This window comes from Argentina silus (assembly GCF_951799395.1).
Source record: "Argentina silus genome assembly, chromosome: 9".
NCBI lineage: Eukaryota > Metazoa > Chordata > Actinopteri > Argentiniformes > Argentinidae > Argentina > Argentina silus.
Window position 1 is genome coordinate 18,741,603 of NC_139663.1, and position 17,935 is coordinate 18,759,537.

Here is a 17,935-nt window from a genome sequence, read left to right on the forward strand (position 1 = left end):
GTGTGTGTGTCTCTCTCTCTCTCTGGAAAAAGCAATCAGTTGTCCCTCCGGCATAGTTGGGAGAGATTATGTAACTTGATGGTCTGACTGCACCAGAGGAAGGTCACAGACTGTGATCGATACCTCAGCGAGTCTGGGCTTTAGGAAAGATTCTTACTATATTGGATTGCGCTGAATTCGAACCCTCACAACTTGTTTCACAGGGGAGGTTGAGAACCAGAGAACCATTTCACATTTCATGTGCTCTCCACCATCTAGAGAGAGAGAGAAAGAGAGCAGAATTAGAAGCCGAATTTGAAAGTGGGAGACAATGAAGTAATGAATGGTGACAAGATGACAGTGCACATTGCTATTTTGAGCACACAGAGATACACAGAGATACATAGGAGAGAGAGAGTGCAGATGATGATGATGATGATGATGATGATGATGATGATTGTGACTTGGAGCTGACTGAGTGTGCCCAATAGGAGGATTTGGACTTGATTTGTCAGTGAGATTCTATACATTTGATCAGACTATATAGGCCCATTAGTCTAGTATTGCCATCCATTCATTATTCAGCTATTAATAATACCAATAATAATTACCGCCATGAGTCACCCACAGGGACAGAGATATCTGAAAAAGACCAACGAAATGTTGATGTTTTATGTTTGCCTTGAACGAATTCAAATAATGATGTTTGTCATTCAAAGAAAGTAACAGTCTATGGTTCATAGGCTATGGTTCATGTGTTCTTCGCTGTAACGGGTGCATTCACGAGTCAGTGCCGCAGCAGTCATTTCCATGCCATTAAACTGAGGCTTGTATTACGTGCACGTATTGAGCACGCATTCTGCATGTGAGATCCGTCACGTACAGTATCACAAATTCTTCCACCCCCTATACCCCAAAATACGCCTTCTTTCTCTTTCGTCACACACAAGAACACGCCTTCAGATGTACATGTGAACCAACCAGTGTTCACAATTCACCAGCTTCTCCTGATACTGGCGGAAACCATATGCCTATCATATGGAAAAGTACTATTTGATTGGACATTCTCCTCACGACACGGCTGTGGCTCTTTCTCACCCTCCCTCCCTGTCACTTGACATTTAACAATACTAGACATTCCTTTCCACTGCCTATTATTACAACATAACGCACAGCTGCCTCCTCTACCCTGCTCTATCGCTCGGTAAGTTTAAACTGGTAAGTTATTTCCCTATAAATATCTGTCATTATATGAAAAATGCATTAATCCAGACATTATTCACTGTTACCAGACATTATTCATTGCTTTTACCCTTTCCTCTTGAGTCGTAAAATATGCTGTAGCTTTTAATTTTTAATCTAAAGTTGTTTCATCAGTCAGTGTGTCATCTGTTATCCGGCAACTCCCAGTGCAATACAAGGTCATTCGGATGCAATGGCAAGGACACACGCGGAAGTACCGTTTGCAAGGACTTATTTGTACAGGCCATAAAATAAAGCGCATATTATATAAACTGTTCACACAGCGCGGATGAACAATAATACTACATTAACGCTCCCAAAATACGAACGGAACATTTTGTACACGCCCACATCAATGCCAAAAGCGAATCCCTCACGTACGCACGGCATGCCAAAATGATGATAGAGCGCACCGAGCAAGATTCGCATTTGGATAAAAAAAAATTACGCGTATCCTAGAGATAGTGCCACGTCGTGGTTTTAACGGTTGAAATTATCTGTAGAATGTGTGAGATTCTTTTGTCTCAGCTGATGGCGAGCGTTTAGGCAACAGGCTTTCCAATGTACCAGACAAATTGCATCATGATGACATGATTTCGCGAAGGATATTGAAAATGTTGTGATTTTGTTAGCCATATTAATGCTGTCTGTACAGATAATGTTGAAAGTAAATTTGTCACAGATAGGGCCCAGGATAATCTTGTCTTAATTATCACATTTTCTAACACTGCACCACTCTCACTCTCTCTCACTCTCTCTCTCTCTCTCTCTCTCTCTCTCTTTCCCACTCTCTCTTCCTACCCCTCTCTTTCTCTCTTTCCATCTTTTCCTCTTGCTCTCTCTCTCTCGCTCTCTTTCTTCCCCCCTTTCTCTCTTTCCCTCTCTTCCTCTTTCTGTCCCCCCCCCTCCCCCCGCTCCATCAGTGTCAGGATGCCTCACTCCTACCCATTCCTCACTCCTGAGCAGAAGAAGGAGCTCAGTGACATCGCTCAGAGGATTGTGGCTCCTGGCAAGGGAATCCTTGCTGCAGATGAGTCCACAGGTATGGGCACCACACACACACACACACACACACACACACACACACACACACACACACAGATGATCACAAATCAAACACAGGCATTAACACCCAGTCATCACCATCAACACTGCTGTCTGTATCCTCTTTCATATCCATGATATAATCATTCTCAAAGTCAAAATGGTGGACAGTGGCACGCAATGTCACTAGCACTGTGCCACTGCCTGAGATTTAGTGTTTTACAGTTTGAGATAGAAAAGCCATCAGAGATACTTTAACAAGTGATGATAGAGTTAACCGTGTTAGAGTTACAATGACAATGTAATGCTAGGCGGAGCTTATATGTCCATGATGGAGATCAACAGTCCCTCTAATCTGCACACCAAGCATTATATGAATCTGATGTGTGTTGAATTGAAGTAAATCCATAACCTAACCCTGCAGCCCTCACATTACGCCAGGATGGCAAAAGGAGGAAGACAGCCTTATTACATAACTAGTGTGATAACAACTTGTAAGAACAACTATCTAGTGCAACTTGTAAGATCTTTGGTTAGATATACGTTTCTCCTTAGTGATGAAGTAAAAGCATTGAATAGATGCAATCATAGCTATGCATCCTCCCAATGTGAAGTCTAGAAAAGGGGTATCATGAAATGTCATCTGTCAGTCAATGTTTCACCAACCCCGAAATGGGCGCTAGTATTTTTTCAATAGGAATCATCTAGAACCCTGTCAAGCGAGTCTATGGTGCCAATGAATGGAGCTGTTATGGCACCTGTTCAAATTGTATACGTATATATATATATATCTCAAACCAGTTTTTCATATACGTATACTAGTGGGGCGTCTGGAGCCAAGAATTGTGCCTATATAGTATAATGATCATAACATGCTATGTTTTACACCATGTACATAAGCCCCACCCCCACATCTGCAGGATATGCCCCAAGGATGCAGTGGTCGAACTAAAGGGTATAAAAACCATATAGTGTGTATGTATAAATGTAAAAAAAAACAGATTTTTGAACATATCCCACCCTCCCCTCACACCTTCAGGCAGCGTAGCCAAGCGCTTCCAGGGCATCAACGCCGAGAACACGGAGGAGAACCGTCGGCTGTACCGCCAACTCCTTTTCACCGCCGACGACCGCGTCAAGCCCTGCATCGGTGGTGTCATCTTCTTTCATGAGACCCTTTACCAGAAGACGGATGACGGCAAGCTCTTCCCCCAGCTCATCAAGGAGCGTGGCATGGTGGTTGGCATCAAGGTGGACAAGGGCGTCGTGCCCTTGGCTGGGACCAACGGAGAGACCACCACCCAGGGTGAGGAGAGGGGGCAAGGGTGGTAGGGGTGGATAAAACGCCTATAGCCAAATGTCCATTACTGCTCTATCACAGAGTGAGCTAGTGCCTGAGAGGTTTGAAATGGGGGGACTCAGCAATCGATGACTTCCCGCTAAGTTGGCCAATGTCAGCCAATAGGAGACTGGCCAATTCTCCCATATTAGTTATTTACAGAAATGAATCGCTTGTTGTCATGCAATTTCAAACCTCTGTGGTATTAGACCTTCAGTGTTGAGCTTGGTTCCTTTTGAATGCAGATTGTTTAGAAGTCCCTTCCACTCCTGCTCTATATTGTCTTGAGAAGTATCTGTGTGTATCTAACCCTAACCCTAACCCTAACCCTAACCAGTTAAATTAAATTCAGTTTAATTCAACTGGTTGGGTTTTCTATGGTGAACGTGGTGACTCATATCCTGATGTCATCTATAGTAGTAGCTATAGAGTTAATGATGCAATGTAAGTTGTGACATTTTGAAAAAAATTACAAGTCATGCTGATGTTGTAATCATACCTACTTCCTCAATCTGTCCTCTCTCACTCTTTCAGGTCTGGATGGGCTGTACGAGCGCTGTGCCCAGTACAAGAAGGACGGTGCCGACTTTGCCAAGTGGCGTTGTGTGCTGAAGATCACCCCTAACACACCCTCTAATCTGGCCATCATTGAGAACGCCAACGTGTTGGCCCGCTATGCCAGCATCTGCCAGATGGTGAGAGGGAAGGACAGACAAACACACACAAATACACACAAACACACACACACACACACACACACACACACACACACACACACACATTTACACACACACACACACACGCATACACACACACACACACATTTACACACACACACACACACACACACACACACACACACACACACACACACACACACACGTACATTGAAAGTGTGGACATACATACAAAGTCAAGTTGGCACACATTTGTCCCAATCCCCAACAGTTCAAACTCACACGGCATCAGTGTCTTGATTTAGGAATTTCTCATCTGAAAACACAATCATTGTTACAACATGGTCGACTTATATCATACATTCAAGAAGGAGTTCTAGTTCTTGTAGCTGGCTCCTTACAGCAGTGGTAGTCATAGAGTTAACAGCAATGTTACCCAAATGTAGCTTCAGCGCCAACTCGGGTGCGATTGGTACACTGGGCACGGACCATGCCAAATTACGTTGTATTGTCTGCCGTGGCGACAGCAGTTGCCATGCCCTACGCCCCCTCCTCCCCTAGCATGGCATTATGCTCTTCTTCTCCTCCTCCCCTAGCATGGCATCGTGCCCATCGTGGAGCCTGAGATCCTGCCTGACGGGGACCATGACCTGAAGCGCTGCCAGTATGTGACCGAGAAGGTAAGTGACAGGTTTTGATTTTTGATTTATTTCACCTTATTTTTATTTATTTATTTATTTTACTTATACATGTAAGTCAATTAAGAACAATTTCTTATTTACAATGACAGCCTGTCAAGGGGTCAGCTCAGACCAATCCAAATTCAAGATTCTGGCAGCTTGACAACTCTATATTGTCAGATATTGATAAAACCACACCCAAACACTAAAGTACTGTCGATTTTTACAGCCTCTGTTGTTTTGGTCACAGATAATGATTGTTCTTTTGTGCACTTTGAAATTCTAACCACTTCCCTCTCTACCCCTCTCCCTCCTCCTCCTTCTCTCTCTCTTTCTCTCTCTTTCTACCCTCCCTCTTCCCCTCTCTCTCTCTCTCTCCACCTCCATCCCCCTCCCTCTTCCCCTCTCTCTCTGCCTCTCCTCCTCCCCCCTCTCTCTCTGTCTCTTAGGTCCTGGCTGCCGTTTACAAGGCTCTGTCTGACCACCACGTCTACTTGGAGGGCACCCTGCTCAAGCCCAACATGGTGACCGCCGGCCACTCCTGCTCCCAGAAGTACTCCGCCCAGGAGGTTGCCATGGCCACCGTCACTGCCCTGCGTCGCACTGTGCCCCCAGCCGTGCCTGGTGAGAGGAAGGAGAAACACATGCATAGATACTATACTGTATATGTATACACACTTACAATGATATACAAAACATATATGCACATGCGCATATGCACACACACACCAATGTCCACACACACATTTTTGTCCACACACACACACACACATGCACACACGCACGCACGCACGCATGCACACACACACACACACACACACACACACACACACACACACACACACACACACACACACACAATCACACTCCCCCTGTCCTCTCTCCTCTCTGTCTCTCTCTCCTTATCTTACCTCCCTCCCTATCTCCTTCCCCAGGCGTCACCTTCCTGTCTGGTGGCCAGAGCGAGGAGGAGGCCTCTGTCAACCTTAATGCCATGAACCAGTGTCCCCTGCACCGGCCCTGGGCCCTCACCTTCTCTTACGGCCGTGCCCTGCAGGCCTCTGCACTCAAGGCCTGGGGAGGCAAGAAGGAGAACGGCAAGGCCTGCCAGGATGAGTTCATCAAGAGAGCCCTGGTACGGCTCACTGAGGGAGAGAGGGCTGGGTGGATGGATGTGGGTGGGTAGGTGGGTGGGTGGGTATACAGATGTAAACCACAACCAGAATATAGCCACAAAAGTGACTTGTATGCCCCATTTGCCAACAGATATGAACAGGGAGGGAGGGATGTATGGTTAGATTGATGGATGGATGGATGGATGGATGGATGGATGGATGGATGGATGGACAGATAAAACCACAACCAGAACATGATCCTAAAAGCTGCTCCACAGGTGTAAAAATTGTGAAAGTCAACTCTAAAGTCTGATAGGATTGTGTACATGCGCAGGACTGTGTGCAAGTTCAAGTTTATCTTCACCCACAGAGTAGTCAGTTCAAGCTGACATTCATGGGCATGACGGCAAGAGTCCTTGGAGATTAGGACAGTGACTGTGACAGACAAAGTGAAAGGTGACAGTATGATAAAAGAAGAAGAAGATATACTTTAGTGATCCTTGAGGGAAAATGATCATTTTTGCACCCCCCAGAGACAACACACACACATGCACACTCCCAGCAGTTAGGGGTTAAGTGCCTTGCTCAAGGGCACAACAACAGTGGTAGGGTGCCATAGGTATGATGCCTGCAACCCTCCAGTCACCAACTCACCTCTGGCTTCCTCCTGGGGTGAGGATCGAACCAGCAACCTACCGATTGCTAGCCGTCCTCTCTAGGCTACCTAAGAGATTAAGGCCACTGGTATGTAAGTGTTGACCCATAACCAAGAGTTAGCAAGAGAAAGTTCAACAGTGGTGCTATCTGTCCTTGAATATGGATACAAACACTCTGTATTAATCCTTGCTTTTTATCTCTCTCTCTCACTCTCTCTCTCTCTCTCTCTTTCTCACCCTCTATTTATATCTCTCTTCCCATTCTTTCTGTTTCCATACCCCCTCTCATTCTCTGTCTTTCATTCTCTGTACCTTCCTTTCTATTACGCGTCTCGCCTCTATGCTCTCCTCCCTCCCCCTTTTCTCCCTTCCTTACCCTCTCACACACTATTTTCTCTCCCTTTCTTTCTTTCTCCCCCTCTCTTTCTCTCCTTTGGTCTCTCTCTCATACAGAACAACAGCAAGGCCTGCGTTGGCAAGTATGTTTCCTCTGGAGACAAGGGCGCTGCCGGCGGAGAGTCTCTCTTTGTGGCCAACCACGCCTACTAAGTGTGAACCCACCCTTTCAACGACAGACCACGCCTCCCATTCCCAACCACTGTCCCCTTAGCCAGAACTTTTCTGCCCAGCCACAAAAATAGACCTGTAGGTCAATCTATGCCACTCTTTTCTCCCTGAAACCCCTCCACAGTCTCCTCACCCTCCTCCCGTTACTTATATTTTTTTATTTTGGACTTGTGGTGTCACTGTTGTGTTATTGTCTAGTGCTGGGGAGTTTAATGTGTTTTGTCATCTATTTTATTTCAGCACTTAACCCCCCCCCCCCCCCCCCCCCCGACCCCATTAGAATCTGCAATCATCTGCCCCCCATCCCCTCCGTGGTGATATCTAGCCCCTCCCCCAGCTCCCATGTCATTGTTTGATGTCATCTTGATGATTCCTAAGTACATGTGCCTTCTTCTCAACTGAAACAACCACTGGAGGAAGACCTTGTAAAGTATATTATTATTGTATGGTATTATATACACTGGAAACAAATTAATAAAGAATACTATTCACAAAATAGTATATTTTATTTTTTATTTTTTTCTTATGTTTCCCGTATTATATTACCGGCTGTCTAGTCATAGGCTCTCAAACAAGTACACAAAGAGCACTAACAAAATTTCTCCACACTTTAAACTTGCCATCACTCTGGTACATCTTTGTCTCATCTGTACACAACATTTTTCCAGAACTCTCTTTTAGGTACTTTTTTTTTCTGGTCATCTGGTCATTCGGTTTTTGTTGCTAACTAGTGGTTTACACCTTTAGTTCGAGTGTAGACTCTTTAGTTCTGCTGGTGTCTTCTGCAGATGGTAGTCTCTGACACATTCACGCCGACCTCCTGGAGAGTGTTCCTGATCTCGTTTTGGGAGTTTCTTTGGTCATCCACTGTAGAAGTCTAACCCTTGGCCTACCAGGCCGTTTGAGTTTGCTGTTTTTCTTCTTTTGGATGATGTTCCAAACTGTTGTTGTTGGCAAGCCTAAGGTTTTGGATATGTTTATGATAGTTTCTTTCATAGAGGGCAGTAATATTTGTATTACCTTTTGCGCTTGACGTCTGCCCTTAGGACACCAGGTGATCTTGACCCGAAGAGGGAGCCATTCAAATGACTTCTTTTTTTATTACCTATTGTGCTTGACATTTGTCCTTATGGCCTCAAGTGACCTTGACCCAAACTAACATTTCATAACAATTATGTATCTCAAAGTTTTATTAACAAGATTCTCATTTCAAACCTCTGCCATGTTTTCAAAAGTTGTGCATCTGTTAAACTCCACTCACTGACTTTTTAGATACCATTTTAGAATGTGTTCTACCCTAAACCAATCAGATTATTTCTGCCCTTAAAACAAAGTTGACTACACTTTATGTGTGTGTCACAGGTGTGTCTGTTAAGGGCTCTCTTGCTTGACCTCAGGATCAAGGGTCATAAAAGGCTTGGAGATTCATAGTATTTCTTGCTGTAGTTAAATAATGAATGGGACAAAAGTGATTCCCTTTAGAAATGTGAGGATGCAGGTGCTTGTCAACTCCTTTCTCTTCAGGCAATGGTTTGTAGGTAACACAAAATCGGCATCACACTGAAACCTGACACACAATTTCATTTTCATCTGTCAATTGTGAGGCGAATAATTATTATCCATATATATTAGTATTAGAGTATTAAAATTGAATACAAATCTGACACACAAAAGGGGTTTATAGTTGCAGACTTTACTACAGGTTGGCTATTTCAGTGTAAGTCAACACAATAAGTATTCAAGAAATAATTTTCTTTAAGAGTGTTTAACAAGCAATGCATATGGACAAAAATCCCATGTTACAGCATATTAAATTCAATGGTCTTAAAACCTGCCTCAGGGCAATGGAAGAGAGATCCTTGAGGTGATTGAACAGAAAAAGAGAGAGAGATGGAGAGTGGGAAGGACTACAGGCAGCCTAGGCCTCAGCAGAAGCCTCAGTGTCGGAGAGAATAGTCTCCTCAATGAAGCCCCTGTAGCTGGCGACACGGGTGTAGACCCCAGGGTAGCCTTTCCTGGCACAGCCTTGCCCGAAACTCACTATTCCCACCTGGACAAACCTGCCAGCAGAGCGACACACTAGCGGCCCACCAGAGTCCCCCTGTGAAGTAGACAAACCACACAAACATGAATACAGTATTGACTCATACAAGTGTGTGTATGAGTCTATGGGCTCAAATTTGCTTCCACTAAACAGCTAAAACCATGTGCAAAGACTGTTATGGTAATTTGGTGTCACCTCAAGGTAAGTCTGCTCCAACCAACAAAAACTTTGCACCAATATAGGTGGAGCAGTAAATGGGATTGTTAGGAGGTCAAGGGGAGTGGGCAAATTATCCATTACACATTCAATAATTAACTATAGGCAAAAATAGACACTTATTTGATCATAACGGACACAGCAGTGGTCAGGGATAATCCCTCATGCCTTTAAGTATACACTGCACGGGAATGTGTAGTGCTTATTTGATTACGGTAATTATCAGTCTTGCTTTTTACAGCTTTGCGTTTAGTCAGTCCACGGATTTGAGGTAGGCTGAAAAGGTACCGGAGCTTGTAGGGCTTATTTGATTCCTTTTCAAGGATTTAACAGTATTATTTGTCAGTCAATTGACAGTCAGTTGCGCTCTGAGGTGTGCTCTCCTCTTTGCATCCTATTACAACGTTTTTAATGATAACAACCTATCACAAAAGCCACACCATCACAAGATGATTCAGCATCACACAACTATGGTCATTTTATTTGTCAAACAAATAAATAATTATCCATTCCAACATTCGCAGTAAAAACCTGATAGGTGAGGACAATGGACATCTTCATGTCATATTCAATTATCCCCACCCATTGATTGCCGGAGACCTGCTCACTGAAACTTTACTGAACGAAATTTCCAACGTAGCGTCCAAGACAACAAAAGTTAGTGGTGCGCACTTTTTAGCGGAAGCAAATTGTATGTAAAATAATGTATATGCAATATGCATGCATGTAGTGTAACTCTGTATATTGCACTGAGGGGATCATAAAGAGAACTCACCACACAGGAGTCTTTCCCTCCCTCAAGGTAGCCTGCACATAGCATGCCAGCAGTGATCTTGATAAAGGAGTACTCCGCCTTACAGGTGCGTTGATGAATGAGTGGAACTTTCAGCTGCTGTAGGGTCATAGCCCCAGACAGTGGCGCTGGAGGTGTTGGAGAGAGTGAGACAAAGGGAAAGAGAGAAAGAGGGAATAAACGATAGACAGGAGGGTGTAAAGAGATGCAGTGGATGGAAAAGGTTGGAGAGGTGGGTGAGAGAAATTATAACAAAGACCCAGTTCTTCGTTCTGTGATTCTGCTGCTACTGAAAACTCCAGATTTTTAGCTTTTCATACACATGAATTCCATGGCATTAAAACTTATGGCTTTGGTCACTGAGGCACACAGTTGAAGTCCAGAAATCTCTCAAGTGAGTAAATCTGGCGAGAGTGGCAAAGTTAGCTGGTGATAATTGATGCTTTCCTAACAGCTGATCCTTGTTGTGGCAAACAGCTGTTGAACAGACTAAGAAATTATTGGAGTGAACTATCCCGTTAAGAGTTAACAATAGTAGCTGTGTGTGTGTGTGTGTGTGCATGCGTGCATGCGTGAGTGCATACTTGCATGCGCGTGTGCGTGCCTGCGTGCGTACGTGCGTGTGTGCTTGCTTGCTATGGCTATGCTCACCAGTCTCTGTGATCTGGCCCCAGCCAGTGACCCAGCAATCTGACCCAGGTTTAAACTTTTCCCCCTGTTTGGGCAGGGGCACGGGGAATACCAAGCGGGAGAAGGAGACCCTCTGATCCAGTTTCACCAGGGCAATGTCATTAAAAATGAGGTTCTTGTAGTCCGGATGAACGATGATAGCAGATACAGTAGAATGAACCTCTGACTTTCCTTGTAGGTTGAGGGTGCCCAGCCGTACGAGGGTTTGCTTCACAAGGGGTTTGTCCTTCCTGAAAAAAATCACATACTGTATGCGCACACCAAAAGTTTCCAAAACAAAGCATTTACTGCATTAACAACAAAAGTTACAATGGGTGTCTTAGTTAGTTTTTGCCCTCATGTCTGCTCACACACACACACACACACACACACACACACACACACACACACACACACACACACACACACACACACACACAGTTTCTCACACACTCATACACAAATGATACACACTTTTTAAAAACATTTTCAGACAAATACATAAGTCATAACTTAAACATACAGTACCAGTCAAAAGTTTGGACACACTTTCTCATTCAATGGTTTTTCTTTATTTTTTATTATTATTTTCTATTGTAGATTAATATTGAAGACATCAAAACTATGAAGGAACACATATGGAATTATGTAGTCAACAAAAAATTGTTAAACAAACCAGAATGTGTTTTATATTTTAGATTCTTCAAAGTAACCACCTTTTTGCTTTGATGACAGCTTTGCACACTCTTGGCAAGTTTGTGTCCAAACTTTTGACTTGTACTGTATATAAACATAATCACTCTCAAAAGCTGTATGCACTCAATCACACACTTACGGGTCCACACACACACACACACCACACACACACACACACACACACACACACACATACACACACACCACACACACACACATGCGCACACACACACACACACACACACATTTTCTGACATAAACACAATGCAATATCTAACCTATCTAAACATATACACTCTCACACACACACTTACGGGTCCACGCAGTGCGCAGCGGTCAGCACCCACTCCTCTGTGAGAAGGGAACCCCCACATGACCAGGTGTCACTGGCGTTGGCGAGGCTAAGGTAGGCCATCCACGGCCAGTCGCCCTCTTGAGCATCTTCTCCCCCCACGATGGAGCTCTCAGCTCGAGGCTGGACAAATCCTTGGGAAGAGGATGATGAAACAGTACTTGGAGTATTTATTGCATGGATATTACATGGTTATTAAATTAGAGGATGGGCATATTAGGCAATATTTCCCTTCATGTATCCATATCTATAAAATGGCGAAAAAATAAATGTGGCTTTTTTCCAAATAATTGCATAAATTACTGTACGATGATGCAATGTAACCACAGTAGGCTGTGATAAGCAAATACCAATCAAAAAAATAATATCTATGAAAGTACTTTTAAAAACATCATATCTCAAGTGATTTTTTTTAAAATATCAATTAATATATATATAGTATTAAAGTATAAATTAAAGTATTAAAGTATACTATAAATACTATAAATACAATAGTGAAGTATACTTTAAGTATATATATTTTTTCACTTGGGCAAGCATTTTACAAATAATTTGAAAGTGTTTCAAATAGGCCTACAAATGATCTGGTCTGATTTTCTTTACAAATAATGACTGAGTGTGTGTTGTCCTCTAGTGCTCACCTGCATGGACCAGCAGAACCACAGCCAATAGTCCCCACAAACCCATAACTCTCCCTGTCCACGTCCAACCAACCAGGCAGAATATCTGACAGACTGTCACTCCCTGACTGGGGTGTAGCTTTATAGAGTAAAATGGCTGAAAGTAGATCTGCTAGTTCAGCAGAGATTAAGATAGTCTTGCCTCCCCTTTTTCACTTCCTGTCCTTTTTTTGTTGCAAGTTTGTTTTCTTGATTTCAACTCAAATGCAATGGCTACAAGAAACAGGCAGTGTATAGGAGTGAGGTACAGTATGTGAAAAGTAACAAAATGTTGGTTCTTCAATTCTTAAAATGATGAGTTTGTTTTGAGCCTGGTGTCTATCTGTAATATGGGGGCATATTACATATAAGTCAACGTATTACTCAATTTCAAATTGCCACAGAAACGCTAAAAAACATGACACACACACAAGGGTTCATGCTTGCACAGTTTACTAAATGTTTGGTAGCACAGGTAGGTCTACATAGTCATGGTAAAGAATCAATAAGTAGTACAATACCAATAGAATCAACAAGAGAATCCAGCTCAGACTTTGTTCAATGTTTTCAATGCTGAAATGATTAACACAAAAGTCCTATAGATATATCTCATATCTGGATTTTGGCTTGACTTTAAGATGAGAGATGCTCAGGAAAGAATAGAAAAAGTTGATAGATAAATCAATGGATTTACAAGAAGCTTGTGTCATACAGGCATAGTTAAAGGGCAGCCTAGGTCTCAGATGAGCTGGGTGTCAGATTGAAGAATCTCCTGAATGAAGTCCAAATAGTGGACCACACGGGTGTAGACTCCAGGGTAGTCCTCGATAGCACAGCCTTTCCCGAAACTTACGATTCCTGCCTGGACAAACTTCCCAGCAGAGCGGCATACCATCGGCCCACCTGAGTCCCCCTGTGAAGAACACAAACCACACAAACACAAATGCATGCATCATACTGTGTGACTGCATGCAAGAGAGTTGATGTGATACTGTATCTCAGACTGAAAACAGATTTATTTATATATATATATATTTTTTGAGTATATATATATGTGTGTGTGTGTGTGCGTGTGTGTGTGTGTGTGATGTTGTCGATCAATCCAGTTGATTTTTAATAAGTGCATCTCTCATTTATGTCAGAAAAATAAAATTCCATGTTATTTTGCAAGAATTATTCAGTAAAATACACACACACAGCCTCAGAAGACATGTTGTTGCTACACTGGGTTGGGAGTTTCTAAAATGAAGTTTCTGTACTTTTTAGAGTGGGAAGCTGCTCCATTAGCTTCCACTATATTGTTCGATATACAGTTAAAAACTACTCAAAAGTCATTTTCAAGTATACAGTATATCAGTGTACATACAATATAAGTATTGTATGGTCCCAAAATATCATTATGTGCATACTAGCCTCATCGATATTATAATGACAAGCTATTGACACAATATCCATTATTATCTCTCTTTTTCAGGGAGTAAATATAAGCTTGTCATTTGGATTTCTATGTGGCTTGTATGCAAAAAGTGATTATATTTTGGGACCATATCAACGGTGGATTGATGAGAAATATACTTTTTGGAGTGTACTCTTATATACTCATACTATTATTTAATTCTTTAAATCGTCCTGCGGCCAACCATGCACATTTCATAGGCCAAATATTCCCAGTGTTAAACACAGCTGAATACTCAGTCTCTCTGGTCAAGCATCACTGCAAGTCAACTGCATACATGTAGGTGCACTTGATTTGTTCAGTATTTTGCCCAAGGAAATCTGCTCACCCTAGGCTTAAGGGTTGATTTGTGATTCAGGGACTTCAAATATTTGGTGACAATCGGGAGATTAGGAAGTGAAAACATACCTGGCAAGAGTCCTTCCCTCCCTCCATGAAGCCTGCACAAATCATACCGGAAGTGAGTTCGGGATAAGCTTCCTTACATAAGCTATGCTTAATGATGGACAGCTTCAGCTGCTGGAGGGTCTTAAGTCCAGGCAAGGCCACTATAGAGAGAGATAGAAGGTGGGGGGGGGGGGTGTAGAGAGAGTTGCATACAGAGTCGAGTGAGGAGGGAGAAAGAGGTTGAGAGAAAGAGAGAGAAAGAGACATGAAGTAACAACAGCTAAAGCCGGAGGAATAGTCTGAATTGAGAGGAATAGTCTGAATTGAGAGGAATAGTCTGAATTGAGAGGAATAGTCTGAATTGAGAAACAAGACAGTCAATCAAGACATGCAAGATATGGGTTGGGCTCAATTTGATTTAAATTTAGTCAATTCAGGAATTGTTTGAATTAAACGGGCAATCTGGGAAATTAAATGAATTAAACATACATTGATTCTTAAAGAATATAACTTATAAATGCCCCATGAGCTTAATTCAACTGTCTTACCCCACCAGTACAACAATATAAGCTTGTTTTACTCCATTGTCTGTCAACAATGTAATTGTAAACAAACAGTGTATCGCTTCAAAACATTATTCAATGAAATCATTATCATTTTGATCTCATGGATGGTCAGTCAATGCATCCACAGCTCCATCTATACATTTGAAAGTGGTTACATTTCTCCAGCCCCATCCCTCAGTTGCTAACCAAAAAAAGTAGTCACTGCTTTGTTATTGTTTGAGTCCCAGATTTCCCCTAACATCGAGACAGCGATACAGCACAGTGATATTTTCACCTCTTACCACCGACACAAATTGCAAATATGCCTGCTTTTGGACTTGTGTCCGGTTTGACTGAAAATAGAGCCCTAGATGTGTTTATCTATGTCGGGGTGCGCTCAGTTTACCATCCTCCTCGATATTTCCCCAGCCAGTGACCCAGCACTCTGACTCAAGGCTGAAAGTGTTCCCATGCCAAGGCAGGGGAACAAGGGATACCGAGGGTGACAAGGGGACACTCTCAATCAGCTGCACCAGGGCAATGTCGTTCAGGACGCCCACGTAGTCCGGGTGAAGGACGAACTGAGTTATGCCACGATAAAACGCAGACGGTCCTCGTAGGTTATGGGTGCCCAGCCGCACAAAGGAATAGTTTTCTAGAGGAAGGCTGAGACAAACACACACACACACACACACACACGCACACACACACGCACACACGCACGCACGCACGCGCGCGCGCTCACACACACACACACACACACACACACACACACACACACACACACACACACACATTTTCAGACATAAACACAATGCAATATCTAACCTATCTAAACATATACACTCTCACACGCACACTTACGGGTCCACGCAGTGTGCAGCGGTCAGCACCCACGCCTCGGTGACAAGGGAACCCCCACATGACCAGCTGTCACTGCCGTTGTTGAGGCTAAGGTAGGCCATCCACGGCCAGCGGCCCACTGGAGCATCCTCTCCCCCCACGATGGAGCTCTGAGCTCGGGGCTGGACAAATCCTGGGGAAGAGGATGATCAATCAGTACTTGGAGTATTTACTACAGATCATACAGTAAATACTTAAATAACTGTTTCTTCATCCTCTTCCACATGATTTGTTATGTTTTGTCATATTATGTTATCATTTTATTTTCATTTGTTATGTTACATAATTTCAAAATGTCAATCCTAATTTTGGAGAAGAATAACTTTGCTGTAGTCATTTGGGGTAATTAAATTAAAGGAAGGGCATACTAGTCAAGATTAACTTTCACGTCTGCGTACTGTATCTATAAAATGACCAAAAAACAAATGTGGCTTTTAAAAAAAAAAAAAATACTGTAAGATGATGCCGTGTAACCACAGTAGGCTGCGATAAGCAAATACCAATCAACAAAAATGTATGTGAAATGACATCTATGAAAGTACTTTTTGACAGGTCAAGCATTTTACAAACAATTTGAAAGTGTCTCAAATAGGCCCAAAAATGACGTCTAATTTTCTTTAAAAATAATAACTGGGTGTGTGTTGTCCTCTGGAGCTCACCTGCATGGACCAGGAGAACCACAGCCAATAGTCCCCACAAACCCATAACTCTCCCTGTCCACGTCCAACCAACCAGGCAGAATATCTGACAGACTGTCACTCCCTGACTGGGTTGTAGCTTTATACATGTCCAGATCACATCAACACACACAAGTGCAGATCACATGCACATCCAAGGAGCTTAAAGGAGCATATTTCTTTCAAGGGATCGCATTCCCTGATCGCTACTAATTAAACGTAGTCATTACAACCATTAGGAAGCTTGAATGTTACATACTAGACCTTTAATTATACTTCAGTGTTATATCTCTAGTATACTTCAGTTTATATATATATGCCTAAATATATTAAAGGATTCTAAAATTACCCTGATTAAATTGTACTAATATGTAATATATTAAATTGACCACTCTTAATTCATATTTAAGTATATTTACAATAGACTATCTGAGATGTACTTTCAATACACTTACAGTAGAATATAATCTTTGTCATATTCAGAGCTACTGTAAAATAGTATGAAGTATATTAGAAGTTTGTTAATATGATTGTTGTTACAGTATGAATGATTATTGTCTGTAAAAACTGTATGTTAACTATTTGTTAGAGGTTAAACAAACATTTTAAAGAAGTATGGGATTGCAAATCCTTGAAATACAATGTTGAAGCATACTTAAGTGCACATTTACGTACATGACATTCAAGCATACTTTTTGTATACTTTAGTACAATTTAAAGTACATGAAATTCTAGTATCCATTGTGTAAGAATACTAAAACACAAATTCAATTACATGGCAATCAAGTCTGCTTTTTGGAAGTATACTAAAGTACAATTTAGAGTACATTATATAGTATAGTATACTTTGAGTAAGTACACATACTGTAAGTACAAAGTCAGTACAACTTTAGTGTACTTTATGTAAGTATAGAACAACATGAATATATTTTAAGGATATTATTTTTTACTTTGAATACACTTAAGTATACTTCTTATTTGTAAAATGTTGTAACATTATGACTGTGCTTCTGTCCTGAACCTGGCCCTGTCCTAGAGTGCTCAGTGTACTAATTTATTAAAATCTGCAAAACTGCAGATGAGGCAAGAGCTGTATCATCAATCTGATTCCAGGAGAGCAGGCTGCTTATCTTGGTTACTTAGAATTTAGAAAGGATGCTTAGCTTCATTCATCTGACCTCTTTCCTCTAAAGATGACCTTTACGAGTACACTTCCCCCGATGGCCCAACAGTGGCAAG

At 42.2% G+C, this 17,935-nt stretch overlaps 3 protein-coding genes across 4 annotated transcripts; 1 reads left to right on the forward strand and 2 right to left on the reverse strand.

Moving 5' to 3' along the window:
- Positions 1 to 1,057: 1,057 nt before the first annotated feature.
- On the forward strand, positions 1,058 to 7,795 carry aldoaa (aldolase a, fructose-bisphosphate, a). 2 transcript variants are annotated; one of them, XM_083676566.1, is made up of 8 exons: positions 1,058 to 1,183; positions 2,145 to 2,263; positions 3,305 to 3,571; positions 4,139 to 4,299; positions 4,878 to 4,961; positions 5,411 to 5,585; positions 5,897 to 6,096; positions 7,186 to 7,795. In XM_083676566.1, the coding sequence occupies exons 2-8, from the start codon at positions 2,152 to 2,154 to the stop codon at positions 7,279 to 7,281; spliced, it is 1,095 nt and encodes a 364-aa protein (XP_083532692.1). In that variant the 5' UTR covers positions 1,058 to 1,183; positions 2,145 to 2,151; the 3' UTR covers positions 7,282 to 7,795. The 2 variants fall into 2 exon arrangements, with proteins under 2 accessions (XP_083532692.1, XP_083532691.1); XM_083676565.1 differs by having other exon boundaries at positions 1,065 to 1,197.
- A 1,135-nt stretch (positions 7,796 to 8,930) lies between these two features.
- LOC310809872 (brain-specific serine protease 4-like) lies at positions 8,931 to 12,756 on the reverse strand (the record flags this gene model as incomplete). The annotated part of the gene is made up of 5 exons (XM_083677392.1): positions 8,931 to 9,400; positions 10,335 to 10,480; positions 11,004 to 11,272; positions 12,032 to 12,203; positions 12,711 to 12,756. 5 exons carry the CDS (start codon positions 12,754 to 12,756, stop codon positions 9,218 to 9,220), a joined length of 816 nt encoding a protein of 271 aa, XP_083533518.1. The 3' UTR covers positions 8,931 to 9,217.
- Positions 12,757 to 13,172: 416 nt separating this feature from the next.
- LOC310809730 (tryptase-2-like) lies at positions 13,173 to 16,758 on the reverse strand. Its single transcript, XM_083677152.1, has 5 exons — positions 16,679 to 16,758; positions 15,981 to 16,152; positions 15,523 to 15,782; positions 14,593 to 14,732; positions 13,173 to 13,641 (listed from the first exon to the last, which is right to left on the reverse strand). Exons 1-5 carry the CDS (start codon positions 16,722 to 16,724, stop codon positions 13,468 to 13,470), a joined length of 792 nt encoding a protein of 263 aa, XP_083533278.1. The 5' UTR covers positions 16,725 to 16,758; the 3' UTR covers positions 13,173 to 13,467.
- Positions 16,759 to 17,935: the final 1,177 nt, after the last annotated feature.